We start from the raw sequence: 18,311 nt of genomic DNA, 5'->3' as shown, positions 1-18,311 counted from the left end.
TGTATAATAATTTAAGGAACAGTATTCTTTGGAAAGGTTTATTTTTCCGATAAAATTGAAATCTAAGAGCATATACATTAATGGATAAATGAAATTATGTACATTGAGCAATATTATTTCACTGTACAAATGTTATGTATCACATTTAATATCTTTGAATTTTTTTAAGACTGTACAATTTTTATATTCTAAATTAATAAGTACATAATTAACGAAATGGAATCACTCATTGCTTTATGAAATATAATGTAAAATCGACGGGAACGATTCAAACTAGAAACAATTCGATTAGCTTTTTCCAATAAAAAACACAAACTGTACTTTTTACAAAAATTTAATCGAAATATGCTTCAACATCTCCATATGAAACGGCAAAATACTCCCATTGGATCAACATTTTCATTCTATTCTTCTTTAAAATATTTTAATTACGTAATTTTTGCAATAACATGCTACAAAAAAAAACATGACGATAAATATATTTCAAATCTACACAATTACTTTTCCAAACGGTCTTGATATTTGGCAATCTCCAACTAAAATCGAATTATAGTTCTTTTTAAAAAAAAGTTTCCACTACACAAAACTTTTATTGATATCTTCCAAAGGATTCTACTTAAGTTCAATATAACCTTTTCAATTGTTCGTATATTATAAAAAACTGAAATCAGTTAAGGAAAATACATAATTTATGTAAAATTTCTAGATTCGTTATTTTTTAAGTTCGTATTCTTAAAACAAAACACACAAAAAAAATATAAATTTAAAACATTCCTTTAAGTAAAAACAGATTGATTTAAAATTACGTGAGATTTTTTTTACAGAAAAATCCCATAATACAATATTTTAATTTACACTTCGGTGTAAAAACCTTTATTATTTTATCCTTTTTAATTTTTATTTAACTGGCTACTTAGTATTAATAAATATTAATATTATAATATTTACCTTTATACACACTTTTTCGTATTTAAAAATAATTAAAAAATGCAAAAAATCAGGAAAAATCCCCCGAAGGAATTAGGGATCCACGAAGGAAATTATCAATAAATAATGTTTTAATCCATTTAACCTGTTCGTGTAGCTTTCTTACAAAACGCTAAATACCTTAACGCTAACTCACGAGAGAGAGAATATCAACAATTGTTAATTTCCGTGACGTATCAATAACTTCCGAAAGAAAAAATTAATAACAACATTGTAACGCGACCGTGATAAAAAGCGAGAGAGAGAGCCGGAACAAACTTGTAAAAACACTTCCTCAATGGGAAATATCCAGCTTGCTCAATGAAACCAAGCTCGATTTTAGAAAGCCCAGAGTGATACGAGGATCAGAAATTTCGTGTTATAAACTACATTTTTTTGTTTAATAAACTTTATAAAGACGGAATGAGAAAACAGAAAAATAAAAAAAGGGAAAAATAAATCGATAAAAACCTCGATTCCCACGAGTTGGGCTCCTTGTTGAGATGAGTACATTTCTGTGTCACCCGTCACCTCATTGGACCAAAAAGATCGTCATCGCGGACGAAATCGGGGAAAGGTTCGAAAAAGAGAACTTGATATAAAAGGGACAGGCACGATGAGTAAGGGGGTAGAAGTTATTACTGGTGTGTGTGTGTGCGCCGATCGTTTACCTCCCGCCGAGATTCCTGAACGTCAACCAACACCTCTTCCTCGCCTACAAGACTAGAAGACCTCAACACCTACTCAACTGAAAGGAACTTTTTGTGCTGGTACTTAACAATACAACCTAAGGTATTTATCCTACCCGCGCACTATTGTACCCTCTCTCTCCGCGTAAACTAAACGCGAAACCGGTTGTAATTAGAACTAGAAAATGAACGATTACTGACCACGATTCATGTAGTTTATGTTAGCATTTTATTCACTGTTGTAAATCTAATTTAGAGTATGTATAACTAACGTAGCTTACATATAAATAAACGGATGTTTATGTTTAAACTTCTCGAGTGCAGTTTCTTCCATTTTTCTCTCCGTTTTCTCCATTCCGGGTCCAAACCTCGTACGCTACCGCTCGCGTGACATAAAGTCGCGATTTCCGAGTCCTGCGAGACTCCGCGGTGTCACATCCTGACGGAGTGTCAAAGAGACACCGACCTTACGGTCACACTAGCTAAACTATTTTTCCTTTTATAAAAGTTATTTATTTATTCAGAACTGATTTTTATATTATAAGCATTTGCTTTGCTATCAAGTTAATATTGACTGTAAGACAAATAAAAAATATAATCTAATGCATTTTAAATAACAAGCAAGTAATTTTTGACTAACAAACAGGAAAATAAAGGTTAATTCATTTGTGTAATAACTAGAGATATGCTTTGTTTTTATAACATTCTTTAAATCAGTAATGAGCAAACTTTTCTGGATGTGAACTACAAGTGAACTTTGTAGGCTCCAGTAGGCCTCGTATATTTTTTCTTATGGAGTTGCTGGCTTTAAGCCAGCTGAGTACCAACATACTCCACTACACTAAGTCATAAAATATATGCTAATGATATGCAAACTAGAAGTACAGTAGAACCTCGTTTATCCGGACCTCTATTATCCGGATTGTTCAAAATAAACAAAAATTTTACGAATTTGCTGATTTGCACTTGGCGAATTATGATACTGTTTATGTACGTGATGGNTAGTGGCAGAGGGTGTTGGAGTTCATGAAGTGCAGAGGACAATGAAAACAGTGTTCTCCGGAGTGCTTTTGTTCCATGACAATGCAGGGCCACATACAGCCACTCGCACACTGAGCACACTTGCAAAGTTTTGGTGGAATGTGTTGGAACACCCACCATATAGCCCCGACCTTTCACCATGTGACTTTCACATCTTCGGTCCACTAAGAAAAGCATTGCAGGGTCGACATTTTTAATCGGACAGTGAAGTCATGGACACTGTTCGAAACTGTTTCAATCTCAGCCAAACTCTTTCTATGAATGCAGTATCCACTGCTTGGTGCAACAGTGGGACAAGTGCTTGTGTAATTTTGGTGATTACATTTGAAAATAAATAATGGTTACTGTTCCATTTTCATTTGATCCACCCTAATATCCTCTACCATGATTTAGTTGAAATCATTCTCACAATGTTAAAGAATGTCATTTCATAAGTATTTTTATATTTGATTATTTACTTAAAAAATGTATTTATTGAATATTCTATAAATACAGTAGAACCTCGTTTATCCGGACCTCTATTATCCGGATTTTCGATTATCCGGATTTTTCCTTATCCGGACTACCTTCATCCCCAATTAGTCCGGATAATCAAGGTTCTACTGTATATAGTTTCTCATCTTTTCACTTATTACATTTAATTTGAATGTTCATCATCACAAATATCAGCTTGATTAGGGTTACGTAATGGTATGAGGCAAGAAAACAAAAAAATAAAATTACCAAACATTACCAAAGCCCCAGCAGCCACATATTAAGACCATGAGTCACAGGACCATAAGTTGCCCACAACTATTTTAAATTAATAAAACACTAATAATAATCAACACATAATATCACAAAATATCAAAAATATGGCACAGGCACTTTTGTATTATACAGAAATGTTCTCTTTCTTATATAATAACAAATTATATTAAATTTCCCTTTACTGTGTGCAAGACATGCACTTATTAATATTTTGGATTATTTTTGTCTTTCTGATTTACAGCCTTAATAAAATTATATAAAAATATCAATTTTACAATTAAAAAACATTTTAAATAAATACTAAACATTTCAAAATCCTTTAACAAAACATATTTTTAAAACATTAAAACAATGCTTTAATTTAAAATAAATTTGTTCTTCAGTAATTATGTGTTAAATTTATCAATCTTATAAAACTTTAAATCAATTATTAGAATACTGCACATAAAATTATATTAGAGCAACTATAAATTTTAAACACCAATTTACGGTTTTTTTTCTTTGAATGATTATTCAAATTATATATATATGTTGTTAGGCTCAAAGACCGAAATCAATCGCTCATTGAACAAAAAAAAACTACCACCACAATGTTGTGGTTGTTTCAAAATGGCCACGAAGCGAAATTCGTGTCGTGACTTTCACGATATTTGACCACTACACGTTGTGGTGATTAAGAAAAGCAATTAACGCATTCTAAACATTAGCTGATGCAACCGCTATACAGGATCATATGACACACAGTTGTTTGTAACTTTAAAATATGGATTCTAGGCTCAAAACACTTTTATTTACAATTTTTAATGCCGAACAACATTAGTTATACAAGTTTTCCTAGAAATTTAATTTTCATAAAAAAACTTTCAAAGAAATTTTTTAAAGTATGAAATTTTAAAATATATGGAGAAAAATACACATTTGTTTCTTTTGCTAAAAAGTGCTAAAAATCTAACTACATATACTTGTAGGTACTTGTAGCACCTACAAGTATATGTAGTTAGATTTTTATTTTTTAGCAGCTGATTTTTAAAATTTAGCAGCTGATTTTTATTAAAATAAAAATCAGCTGCTAAAGTTAAAAACCACTGTGCAATGGATTTATTATGGTTAAAAGCCACCACACGTTCTGGATGTTAACTAATAACGAGGTGATGATAAGAAAATAAAACTTTCATTCATTATCATTTATTTATCTTCAATCATCTTATATAAGATGATTGAATATATGATATGATTGAATATCATCTTATTTACCGCATACAGAAATTTAACTTGATTACTTTACAACAACATTTAATTATTCATGCATTTTATGTTCTTTGAGCGACATTTGCATTTTTATCAATACAGTATCTTTTAGTGACACATTATAAACCCTTCCTTACTTCCAGATGTTAATATGGATGCTGAGCGAAGTTATTAATACTTCGCTCAGCATCCATATCAACTTTATTAATAAGTTGAGGGTGCATTCTAAATGTTAATAAAGTTACTGTAGAAATTGTAAATTCATTATGAGCATAAAGTCAATCAAGAAGACTTTCCTTGTTTCCTAACAGATAAAGACCTGATGGATTAATGCTCGTAACAACAGCTAAAACATTTCTGTAAGCTGCATGCCCCCTATCAACATTATGCACCCTAACTAAAACAATCGAACCAATTTCAACTGTGGAAAATTACCCTAAATTGAGAAAACTCTCCAAGCTTGAGCTCAAGCTCAAATAAAAAAAAGTAAGATGAATGATTCTATGATGCAGATCCCTGTACTATTATTATGAAATAATAATCAGAACAATTCTTAATTCATTGTTTTTGAAAATTTTAATAACTAAAATGTCTTAGGATTTTTAGACTTTATCAGAGGTATTAATTTACATCTGATATGAAGAGTGCCAATGGTTCAATGGCATAAAGGTTGAGTAAAGTGAAATTCTACTTGGGTGTAATATCCAATAATACCTCAGTTTTTGGTGACTTTGGTTATCATTGGTTTCAGATTTCGCTGATTGTTTTTGGACAAATTACCAATGAAAACCGAAGTATCACTGTACAGTGTATACCCATGTGCCTAGCATCAATCTGCATTATTTCTTTAGCTTCTTTTTGATAATCTGAAACCATGTTGTGACTCTTTGATTCTTAAACACTATGTAGTGTAATAAATTCAAACACTTGGCATTCTATCATCTTTATTTAGTTCAGTTGAACTAAAAAAAAAATGATAGAATGCCAAGTGTTTGAATTTATTACACTGCATAGTGTTTAAGAATCAAAAAATCTTTAGCTTCTGTTGTCCTATCCTAAAACCCTCCAGTTATAGGGAAAAACAGAATGGTTTTAGGCTAAAAATTTTTCCAGTGAAACTTGTGGAGTAATGAGTAATAGCATCAGAACACAGGGTAGTTTTACCCTAGATTTACCCTAAATATAAGACTACCCAATACATTACTCTGAGAGGTTGAAATTACTCTATAAAAGGGTAATTACTCTAAAAACAATAGCACTGGTCAAGAATGAACACAATACAAACTCTGCAATTGTTTGCAATGCGCCCGTTGACAAGTTACAACTTATCCTTTGTATCGTGGTTGCATCAGCTAATGTTCGAAACATGTTATGGCTTTTCTTAATCACCACAACATGTAGTGGTCAAATATCATGAAAGCCATTACACGAATTTCGCTTTGTGGTTGTTTTGAGTTAGCCACAACATGTTGTGGTCATTTTTTTCGCTCAATGAGTGATTTCAGTCTTTGAGCCTAACATATATATAAATTAATTTATAAATAATATATAAATAAGTAATACAACACTTATCAGTAATAATAATAATAATAATAACACAAATTAATATAAATTTCAAAATGAAATTATTTAATAACCATTATAATAATTATTTATTTTGAAAAGAAAAGAAATTGATTTGTTTCCAAACTAAAATTTTAAATTAAAAACAATTTTAGCTCCCTTAAATCTGTATACTTTCTCCTATAGTTAATTTATTAAATTTTTTCAAATTAATATTTTATATAATAATTTTATAGATCACTTTATTTTACAAAAGGATACAATTATATTCCATGGTCCTAATCTTACCCAAGTTGGAACAAAACCCTTGTATAAAGCTAAAAATCCTTCAGTTTGAACCGTCTGTATAATAAAAACAAAAATTTCATTTCAATTTTAAATGCAAAAACTTTTATTCATTCCAACAAGAAACAATCAATTTAATAATTTAGTATTTAAATTATCTACAAATTTAAATATCATGCATATTTAAAAAAAATCCAGCAATGAGTTACAAAACTTTCCCAGTGAAAAAAACAATGACACTAGCTCAAAGTTATTAAATTGTGCAACACCATCTGTTATGAAATGTTATCAAAAAAATAACTTATATTATTAAGTTTTATAAAAAGCCAAAAAAGGCTTAATATTGAGGGTAGAAAAGAGTTTTTAAAAACATTGTAAATGTCAATAACAAGTAAAATTTTCATTAAGACCAGTCTTGCCACTACCTAGACCTGTAATCACCAAAATTTAACAGAATCAATGCCAAAAAAATCCAAAGGGAGGATTGATTGAAAATGTGTGTGTGTATATGTATAAGCATTGGTTCTTAACCTTTTTATACTCATGGCCCACCAAATATTTCATAATTTTTTGTGACTCCCATTTTTTTTAATAATAATTTATATTTGTTAAATTATCTACAATAAATGATTTTTTTATTATTGCTTTATTTTTTATATAATAAATGTAAAACATAACTTTATTATTTCATTATCTATTTAAATAACATTCAAATTTCACAATTAAACATAAAAACTCATTAATTTTTAACAAAAAATAAAATAAGAAACATTTAAAAATTCATAGGAAAAACAAAAAATATTCAAAAATAATTTAATGAGATTTCTGCTGCTGAATATTTTCAACTAATTTGTTAAATAAAAAAAACTAAATACAAAAACTTTATCTTTCTTATTTCACTTTTCAATACGATATTCAGTTATACATCAATTTTCTTTTTATTATATTCTGAAAGAAATTTTGCATAATTTGGCAACCCCAGCAAACTTCTTATGGACCCCAGGGGCCTGCAGCCCCCTGTTAAGAAACACTGTGGATAAGGACTTACTGGTGTTTTATTTTAAAAGCTTCTTTAAAGAATTTTAGTACTATCACTCCAGTTTGAAGGTATTGTGAGTAGAGCATCAATGCCCTCTTACATACAAGTTATCACACCAAATTTTGCTTTTTAATCTTTACCATATCCTGAGATATTAAAAGAAACAGATAACAAAAAAAAAAAATTCAATTTTTTTGCTTTTTCTCATTCTTATGAGATTTTTGCATTCAGATAGTCTCAAAACAAAATTTGCATAAAACCAGGAGAGTCAAATATGACACAATTATAGTACATTCCTGTGTTATAAACATAATAGCCAGGAAAACAGTTGTTAAATTTGTCATTAACTGTGTAAAGAGAATCAAAATTTCAAAAAATATATAAAAAACTTTTTATTGGAAAAATAATATACAGTATACCCCTCCTATAACACAGTACATATGTTCCGTGTTTTATGAAATTCATGTTGTACGAGTTCTTAAATACATGAGCCAATCATAGCCCAGTATGTATGCAGTTTACAGACTACGGCTGTTTGAAAGGCTTTCTTCCATAAAATTAATCGATTCTAGACTAATTTGACTCAACATTTCCAAAACATGTATAATTTTTTGGGAATAATCCATATAAACTATGCTATAAACAAAACATTGTAGGATTACTTACTGAGTGTGCACCGTTCGACGATGCCATTGCTTAAGCTTGTTTTTGTAGCGGAGCGGCGCATCGAATGGCAGGCGCGTGTTTCCTGATAAATTATTTTTCTGAGAAAAGTTTGCTGAACTTTGGAGACATCATTAATATAAATATAATTTTTGTGGCTGTTAAATAATAAATGGTTTTTAGTAGGTCTGCTGCTCATTTAAACTCAACGGTTTGTGCAATATCTGCTATTGGTCTAGATTTGACCAATCCTGTTGCAACACAAGTCGGCAATGACATTTTACTGTATCATACTTTTAGTGTGTTTATATGAATACGGTCGCAATTTTTTTGCCATTATATACAAATCCATATTATATGAACCTGTTTTATAGGGGGGGGTCTACTGTACTCTTGTTTAAAATTCTTCAAAGTTATTTTCAAAATTTTATAAGCCTTCAAAAATTCAAAAGATTCAGGTTAAATTTGAGTTATATATCAAAGTAATAATACAATAAAGAGGACTAGTGTATCAGTTTCATGAAGAAAATTGTTTTTTGTCAATAAATCACTCACAAAATTAAATTAATTATTATTCATATACATGTATCCCTCACACAACATGATCAGAGGCGAACTAAGGCTAAAGCGGGCCCTAGGCACCATTGTAATTCCGGGCCTATTTTTAAAATTAAAAAATTAAAAACCTAATTTCCGGGCCCTAGGCATGTGCCTAGGTTGCCTAGGCCTTAGTCCGTCCCTGAACATGATACTTCTACAACATGGTTTTGCTCTAACACAATTTAGAAATTGAGAATATCCCCCCATGTTACAACACAACTTTCGGTTTTGCTCTAACACTGTTTTGGAAATCCTTCATACAAAATTTCACAACTTTTAAGTGCAAACTCCATTATTCAATTTTTTATTTATTTTTATCATTCAAGTAAATGTGTGTCATCTCAAATTTGCCCATGGATTTTAGAATATTAGAATTTTCAAATTATTTTGCATTTTTCATCAGGTTTACTTTAATTAATAAAAACTGATATGACAAGGAAGAAAAAAATTGCACTAACTTTCCTATCAACCAGATGTCGTCGTCATTGCATTCAGACTTTTTATACATTAATCTTCATATTTAGTACAGTTTATTTACACATTTTTATGTAAGTGTTATTAAACCTTTTTTTAATTGTAGGTATCACCTACGAAATACGAATGAAGTAATTCAAAGTATGAAGTAATCATTCATAAAAATGACCAACAAAATACAGCGGTACCTTGGTATTCAAACACAAATTCTGAAAAAAGGTCACTTGTACTCAACTGAACAAATGCAATCCACTAGAACATATTTTTGATTAGTAACATATTTTTATTTAGTCATCCATAAAAATTTTTTTATGATAAAAATAAAAAATATAAAAATGTTTCTGATACTTTTGATCAAAATCAACAAAAAAAGCTGAGATGATGAGAATACTTTGTAAAAAGAAAACATCCTTATTTAATTAAAATTAATATTAACGTATAATACAGTACTCTTAATTGTGATTGTTAATTAATCATTGATTGCTTTAATAAAGATATTTCTCTTAGTAACAAAAAAAATAGTATGCTTTTGCTAACTTCTGGAACATAACCCTATGTTTTGTACTAGTCCTTTGTTTCATATAGCACAGATTTGCATAACAGTACACTTTTTTGGAATGTTATATAAGGGATGCCTGTAATTTCTTTAATCAGTGTAATAAAACAATGTTCTCTCATTATTAGAAGAGAATATTCTATAGGTAAAAAATCAACTTGATACTCCAGAATTATATTTTATAAAACCCAATTTTATTAAAACATATAAAAGACTCCTTCCACAACTTACTTAAAACATGATAGAAAAATCTGCTTTAATACAGTATGAAAAAATTTAAAAAATATCAAATTCAAACATTTTAAGCCTTGTTTCATTTTCAGAAAATGCTTAGAATATGAAACACCATTATCATAATATCAGCATTGTATTATAAATGTATTCCTAAAATGAACAAAAGCACTACATTTTTATATATATATATATATATACACTGGACGACAAAAAAANTCGTAGAGGCATGTCTGTCACTCAATGAAGTCAAAACCATGAATAAAAGCGCAGAAAATATGCACAAGTCGTCACAGCGTGCACCTTTATACCAGGCAGCAGAAACATTTTTTCCCCTCTGGTGGCGATATAACACAAGAACCTACTCTCAAAAGCTAATCATTTACATAGCTAGCTAAGATGATGCAACATATCAATTTTTATTCAAATCCAACAAGTCCTTCATGGTGCGTTATTTTTTTTGTCGTCCAGTGTATATATATGTCTTTATACTCCATTAAAGTATATTTTTCAGAAAAACAAACACTTTTTCAATCCAGCATTTAATTTTAAAACAAATGTTTTTGGCTAATTTATCTAGCCATTCTCAGGACAAAATTACACAACAGGATTCAAGAACAATGGTTCAAAAATATCTCTGGTTTCTCTAAGAATTATAGTATATACACTAAGCAATTTTATTCAATTATCAGTAAATTTTCTATTGTGATGGTTTGTTTTCTAAAATTAAATGCTGGATAAAAAGATATTTTGGTTTTTCTGATAATTTTGTCCAGTTTGGTATTCCTTTTGTCTATTTCTTTTTATTATAATTTTATTATAATAAAAAGAAATAGGATCCTAATATTTTATGTATTGAAAATGCGAAGCAGGTTAACATCCATAACAGACTGAGATACAACCTAAAGGTTCGTTTCAATCTAAAAATGAAATGGATATTGAAATTTCAAGTACCTAAAAGATCCAANCACAAGAAAAATTAAAGAAATTTATGTGTAATTAAATGTGTTAAACACATTTATAACACAAGATCGTGTAATATAATGTGTTATAAATGTGTTAAACACATTTATAACACATTATATTACACGATCTTTCATATTGCAAATATACTTTAATTTTTATTCACTGCTTTTTGCTTTCTTTTCTTCACTTCCACCAGCACTTTCACTGGATAGAGGTCACCGTCACTTGGAAAAATATCTATCCAAAGAAGTTTGGCTTTGCTTACTTTTAAAATGTTTCTAAAATGACTTGGGCAAATGTCATTACTCCAAGCAGCAATACAGCCAGTGTGAACCTTTTTGGGATGTTTCTTTTTAATAAAATCAGTCACTTTCTGATAATACCTCAAGATTTCCTTTATCGAGTGAGATCCTTCCACGACAAAGCAAACACATGGACTGAGACCAATGAACAGAAGTGAATAAAAAATGGCACTGCGAACTAATGCAACGTCATATGGTGAATTTTTGTTCGTATTGTGGAGCAAAAATATGTTCAAATTTCATGTCGTATCCTGAAAATTTCATATGCTGGTGCGTTCATATCCTGAGGTATCCACTGTACATACATACATAGACACACACACACATTTTATATATATATATACATACATACATACATAAATAAATAAATACACTCATTGGCCAATGAATTAGAAACCCCCATACATATTAAGTAAATGTAATTTTGCAGTTTATATGCGAAACACTTGAGTTGTGTGAGTTATGACATATTCATAAGCTCCTATTTAAGAATGCTGTTGGTCAGTATGGTCATTAAGTTTATGAAAATGGAAAAAGCAAAGGACTTGACAGAGTTTCAAAAAGGGCTGATTGTGAGTGCCTGTCTTGTTTGAGCCATGATATCAAGACCTGTGGAGCTGACTGGTTTTCCAAAGATGAGATATCCCAAGCGTTCAATCAATGGAAAAATAACCCACAGTTGATGTCTAAAAGAAGTAACTGCGGCTCCAAAACAGATAATCAGTAATGTGACTGACATTGTCCGAAAAGGCTAGTGTGAAAAAAGAGGCCTTCCTCTGTGCATCAATTGAAAAAGAATTTAATGAATGCTGTCCCTGACCTATATCTACCCAAACTATGTGTAGGGAACTGAAAACAATCGGTCTGAACAGTCACAGACCTATACAAAAACCATTGATTTCTTCAAAGAACTGGAAAGTTCATCTACAGTTGTGCCAAGAGCACAGTGATTGGACATTTAAGAACTGGAAAAAAGTAATATGATCAGACAAGTCACGATACACCTTATTCTGTACTGACAGTAGACAGAGGGTTTGGAGGGAGCCCATGAAGCAATTGACCCTGCTTGCCTCATTAACACGACTCAAGGTTCTGGTGGGAGGATTATGGTATGGGGCATGTTCTGTTGGGACAGAAATGATCTGCTGATATTCCTAGGTCGGGTGACTTTCAATGAGTACCTGAACACTGTTGCTGATCAAGTGCAATGTTGCATTTTTTTTTCCTGCGTGTGATAGCTCTTTCTTTGATGACAATGCTACTGTCATCAAAGAAACCACAGAGCCCAGATCTTAACCCCATTGAGAATGTCAGGCCTGGGAGTGCCATTTCCCCTTTGAAAAAGTGAGTTGAAATACAGAACAAGTGAGTAAAACGTGAGTGCAATACAAGTAGCCCTCGGTTTATGCTGGCTCAATTTATGCCGATTCACAATAACTCCACTGCGCAATTCACCATTTCGCGGTGTAATTCCCCAATTTTCCCTATGCTAGACTGATTTTCATTTCANGTATTGAAAATACGAAGCAAGTTAACATCCATAACAGACTGAGATACAACCTAAAGGTTCGTTTCAATCTAAAAATGAAATGGATATTGAAATTTCAAGTACCTAAAAGATCCAATAATTTTATTAATTTACCTATCAGGTGTTTTATCTATCCAGAGCATTCTAAATAAAGTTAATTCTTCTATCTATGTCATTTAAACTTTCAATTGGAATTTGTTAACGAAATAACTATTACACCTTGAAATCCAGAAAAATTTGACATATGACAAAATTCAACAATATTACCAATCCAAACACATCTACAAAGGCCTCTCACAAACAGAATGCTGCCAAAATCAATCAATGAATCAATCTTACAAAATTTCTGTTTTATTTATTAGATTTAACATTAATATATATTAATACAGTGGTACTTCAGGATATGAAAATAATCCGTTCTGAAACTGAGATCGTATCATGAAAATGTCGTAAGGTGAATCATTTTTTCCCATATGATTACATGTAAAACCAAATAATTCATTCCAACATGAAAAAAACACTCAAATTAAAGCTAAGTAGTACATTAAAAAAAAATAACTATAGTAAGGAAAACACTGAAAAAATGCATTTTGTAGTTGTAAATGTATAAATAACCATAATAGACTAATAATTGATTTTAAAAAATGTAGTTTTATTTGCACTCTATCTTTGATGATAGACGACGGTGGAGGTGTAAACTAGTGGCAAAAGAGAGGGAGAAGGGAAATGATACTAAAACTTAACTTACATAACATAATGTAACAATAACTTAAAAATAACTTAGAAAAGATATTTTTGTATATTTTTGTAGCATAGGGGATGAAGACCCAGGACTACTCATAGGTATTGCCTGGGGGTGAAAAGTAGATAGAAAAGAGTTTAAGAGAAGAGGTAAAGGTGAAAAAAAAAATAAAGTGAGATAGGAAAGGGGATGAAAGGGGCGGTCCATGGCATCTGCACTGGCATTTATTTATGGAATAAATAACTACAGAAAGATAAAACATATGTACAATGAGTCTTCCTGAAGCTTACAGGAAGTTGCAAAAGCAATACATAATTTTACCAGCTTGAAAAATGCAGACAAGTAGATGTAAATTGTAATTACATAAAAATTCTGACAATCAAAAATAAAATAACATCAAAATTAACTTCCAAAAAGCAAAGTTTACAATTATGTACATGTTGGCACATTGCAGATGTTATTTTGCAGGATGACCATAATTTTTGGCATTTAAAGTTTGCATAGACATTAAACACTTGAAACACATATGTATACAATGATAAAAGAAAAGTCTTAGAAACTTTTACATATATAAGAGTATGATTTGGCTTGCCTGGAGAATTATGTCCTGTTGAAATTCACATTGAGAGCTTTTGTCTCTATGATGAATTTCATCAGCTCTTCAAAAATCCCTCGATTAGAAATCAGTTTGGAGAGGGGGCAAGGCCAGTTAAGCCATGATGTAAAGCACTGTACAGTACATTAGTCTTTCACGTTTTTGTTTAAACTTCTCGCAGCTGAAAATAAAATGTTCCACATTTTGAGTCGAAGAGTTATCACAATCACTTGAGTCCACTTCACTGAAACCAAATCTGTGTAAATATTGTCTAAAATTACCGTGACCAGTTAAAATTTGGCTGGAAAAGTAGTTGATGTACAAGTGTTTCATGGCAAATGTTCCTGAACATCAAGAAGAAAGCTAAACGTCAGCCTTCCTGTGTCACTGCTGATCCACTCCATCTGCCACAGTTGTTTTGCAGTCTGTTCCACAAGATTTTTTTATATTCGTTTTCATTATACTTGTGTAAATTTTATTTTCTGAAGAGTTGGCATAGAGCTTTGAAATCCTATCTATTTCTTCGTTCCCTTGAACGCCACTATGTCCTCTGACCCAGGCAAAGGAAATGTTTACATTTGTAAGATTATAAATTAATTTGGTTGTCTGACACTTGGTGTAATTGCGGTCGATTCTGTTCAAGGCAGTCTGACTGTCTGTACACATACGTATGTTGCCTTTAATCATATTTGACTTCTGAATATAGGTGAGTGCACGGTAGATTGCGTATAGCTCTGCTTCAGGTATCGTGCAATAGTTGGCAAGTTTGAAACCCAAATGATGTTTAAAGTTCGAATTTCCATGAATTGAGTGAACTACAGATGCTCCTACATTGTCCTCAATCTTCGAACTGTCCGTGAACACAAAATGTTTGGGATATGGGTCTACATTGATATTGGTAATAGTAATCCTGTTATTTTTCAATGGGTGGACACTATAAGGAGTTTCACTGAATTTACTTGGATCCACAAATTTCTTAAGAAGATCTTTCTTAAAGTTGGATAGACACCCTATCTCTGCATATTTACTAAGGTTAGCAAACCCTTTTTTTGTACAATTGAAATTGTTAAGTGCCCATGACCAAGTGAGCATTTTAGCACTCAGATGAAGAGGTTTAATACCAGAAAGAACATGTAACGCTGCATTTGAAGTTGTCCGATATACATGACATATCCTGAGTAATATGGGCCGTCGGATGGTTAGAAGTTTTCTTTTAATATTAGTCTTGTCTGCATCCCATCCCCAGAATGGGGCACCATATAAAATAATCGGTTCTACACATGCTTTGTATAGAATTTTAATTGCAGATTGGTTAAAACCCCACTCCTTGTGGACAATGCTAAGTAGCCTGTTAGTAACTTTACTTGTCTTATTCAAAACATAATCTAAATGTTTGGTCCATGTGAGACTGTGATCTATAAGAATACCCAAATATTTAATTGTCTTAATGTTCGTAATCCTGTTCCCATTTATTTCGATTTTGAAAGCTTTTTGTAATGGTTTTCTTTTAGATATAAACATGTTTTCACACTTATTGTAATTTATTACAAGTTTATATTTCTGACTCCATTCGTATATATTTTGTAGTAATTCATTTGCATGCTCCTGTAGTCTTTCTCTGCTTTGATTCGATAACACCAACACTATGTCATCAGCGTATCCTAAAATTTTTCATTTGCTTCTGTTGTTGTCATTTAAATGTAATAAATCATTATACACTATATTCCAAAGTCCCAGTCCTGACCGGGACCCTTGTGGACAACCTTTGGTAATCAAGTGACTGTTATTTCCTCTTTCGTGGTAAACACCAACTTGTAAGGTAACTTTTGAGGATAGTATAAAGATTTTTTTGGCATTGTGCCTTCCTGGGTTCTTCAAATAATGCCAGCCACCAGAGCATGTTAAATGCATTTTTGTAGTCAATAGTGACGATCAGTACATGTTCTTTTTTATGAGATTCCTTGATATATTTTAGAAGATGGCATGATATGTAGACTTATTTTTAACAAAACCAAACTGGCTTTCGTGTATCCAATTGTTGATTTGTAAGTGATGATTGATACGGTCGATTATGAGTCCGTCAAGTATTTTCCCTGAAATTGATAGTAGACTTATAGGCCTGAAGTTATTAGGTGCATATGTATTTCCAGATCCTGGCTTTGGGATGAATTTTATTGATGCATTTTTCCATACCTTGGGGAATTTCTCACTTTCCAAACACCTGTTATAAGTATGAACAAATGCCATGGGAACAGCTGCGAATGCTCCTTTCACCATTTCTGAAGTAATCCCGTCTTCTCCAGGTGCTTTTTTATTTTTTGTAGATTTGATGGCTCTTTCAACTTCAGTAAAGGTAAAATATCTATCCTTTCCAGTATTCGATGTGTTCCTCATTTCAGCTCTAATGGTTTTTTGAATAGAATTATCTTCATCTTCAATGTCCGTTGGGAAATGCGTATCAAGTAAAAGTTTAACCATTTCATCATAGTTTTTTGTGTATGTGTCATCATTTTTCTTGACATTAGCCGGAATGTTGTTTCTTCCTTTTTGTTTGCATACCACATAGTATGGTTCACTCCAGATGTTTTTCTTGCTTGTTCTAGTGCAAAACTCGTGCCAAGCTTTAGTGCGTGCACTATTGATATTAGTTTTGTAGGCATTGAAACACTGTAGATATTCTTGTCGTTTGATTATTTTCCTGTCGGGGGCTCTTTCCTGTCTGAACTTTCTTTGTAGTTTTCATACATTTTGTCTTTGTTTGGCCAAGTGGTTGTTCCACCAATAAGCATAAGATTTCTTAGTGGTATTGAAAACTGATGTCGAGTTGAATGCTTCTATAATGCAGTGATTCAGATGTGCCGCTAAGTCATCTACATCTTTAATATTGTAGATTTCTTTAGATGCCCATAAGATACTAAATTGTTGTTTAAAAGCTTCCCAATCCGTATGGGTCTTGCCACATGTTTCACTTTTTATCACTGGTGTATCTTTTAGGTTCCAGATTATATAGCGATGATCACTTGCACTTATTTCATCAATTGTTTTACATGATGCCACACAGTTCAGGGATTGTACATTGGCAAAACAAACATCTACCCAGCTTTTCCCTCTATCTGAGAAAAACATTGGCAGTTTGCTGGAATTGCAGGATACCATGCCATAGGCAGCACTCGTCTCCCCTTACGTCTTCCACTGGACTAAACCAGATTGGCGACTTTGCATTACAATCTCCAGCAATCATCCAAGAGGTTTGATTTATTTCTTTACCAATGTTGTCGAGTTGTTTTAGGGTATCTTCAATATCCTCAAAAGGAGAGCTGTATACAGATGTGATATATAAAGATTTCTTGTAATTAATATGTACGATGGTGATACATTCCGTGCTGTAGATTGAGCAAAAGTCCATATTAATCTGAATGTTTGGAGATAGTATGCCAGTTTTCGGATTATTATAAAGACCCTTTGGTGGGTAAACATTCCACCTGTTGAAGCGTGCAACAGTACCATGTATCGTGTACGGTTCCTGTAGGATAACTATATCTATTTTCTTCTCTTTCACTGTTTTAATCAGCAATGACGAGGCTGCCTTGCATTTCTCGGCATTTAATTGTAGGATTTTTATATCATTCCCCAAAATACAGTTCCTTGAGAATTCAGTGTATTGTTGATCATCAGAGTATTAAGACTTGTATTATTACACCCCACAATCTGTTTGTTTTTGCAGAGTTTGACATTGTGAGCTGTAAGCATTATAGTTTGTTGGTGGTTGATCTTTGTTAAATTTCATACAATTGATGCAACAGGGTGTTGTGTGCAATTCACTGCATTCCCCATACCTATTTCCCTTAGAACAATGATTGCAGTGTATATTTTCAGAACAATCTTTGGCATAATGGTTAAATCCTGCACATTTGAAGCACCCACCTATAGGAACATAGTCATCAGTTTTGACATTAGCCCAATCAAGGGCGATGTGCTTGTGATTAACCATGACAGTATTATATGCCAACAATTCTCGTGTGTCTTGCCTCTAGTAATAGTTGTACTAAATCTACAGTTGTTGAAAAACTCTT

At 31.8% G+C, this 18,311-nt stretch overlaps 2 protein-coding genes across 2 annotated transcripts in view; both read right to left on the bottom strand.

Moving 5' to 3' along the window:
* Window positions 1-62: 62 nt before the first annotated feature.
* LOC111612578 (kidney mitochondrial carrier protein 1-like) overlaps window positions 63-18,311 on the bottom strand; it is a 52,253-nt gene continuing 34,004 nt past the window's right edge. Inside the window, exons 10-11 of the mRNA XM_023353809.1 lie at window positions 6,519-6,599; window positions 63-661 (exon numbers count right to left, since the gene is read on the bottom strand). Coding sequence (XP_023209577.1) covers window positions 623-661; window positions 6,519-6,599 — 120 coding nt within the window. The 3' untranslated portion in view covers window positions 63-622. The remainder of the gene's footprint in view (window positions 662-6,518; window positions 6,600-18,311) is intronic.
* On the bottom strand, window positions 13,642-16,204 carry LOC111612575. The gene has a single exon (XM_023353807.1). It carries the CDS (start codon window positions 15,757-15,759, stop codon window positions 14,623-14,625), a length of 1,137 nt encoding a protein of 378 aa, XP_023209575.1. The 5' UTR covers window positions 15,760-16,204; the 3' UTR covers window positions 13,642-14,622.

Source organism: Centruroides sculpturatus, unplaced genomic scaffold, assembly GCF_000671375.1.
Source record: "Centruroides sculpturatus isolate CEXI.00-Female unplaced genomic scaffold, Cexi_2.0 scaffold1713, whole genome shotgun sequence".
NCBI lineage: Eukaryota > Metazoa > Arthropoda > Arachnida > Scorpiones > Buthidae > Centruroides > Centruroides sculpturatus.
Note: the sequence above shows the minus strand (reverse complement) of the source record. Positions and strands in the feature narration are given on the sequence as shown.

Coding starts and splice junctions, on each gene's coding strand:
- LOC111612575 (XM_023353807.1), bottom strand. CDS start 15,759: ATGTTTATATCTAAAAGAAAACCATTACAAAAAGCTTTCAAAATCGAA.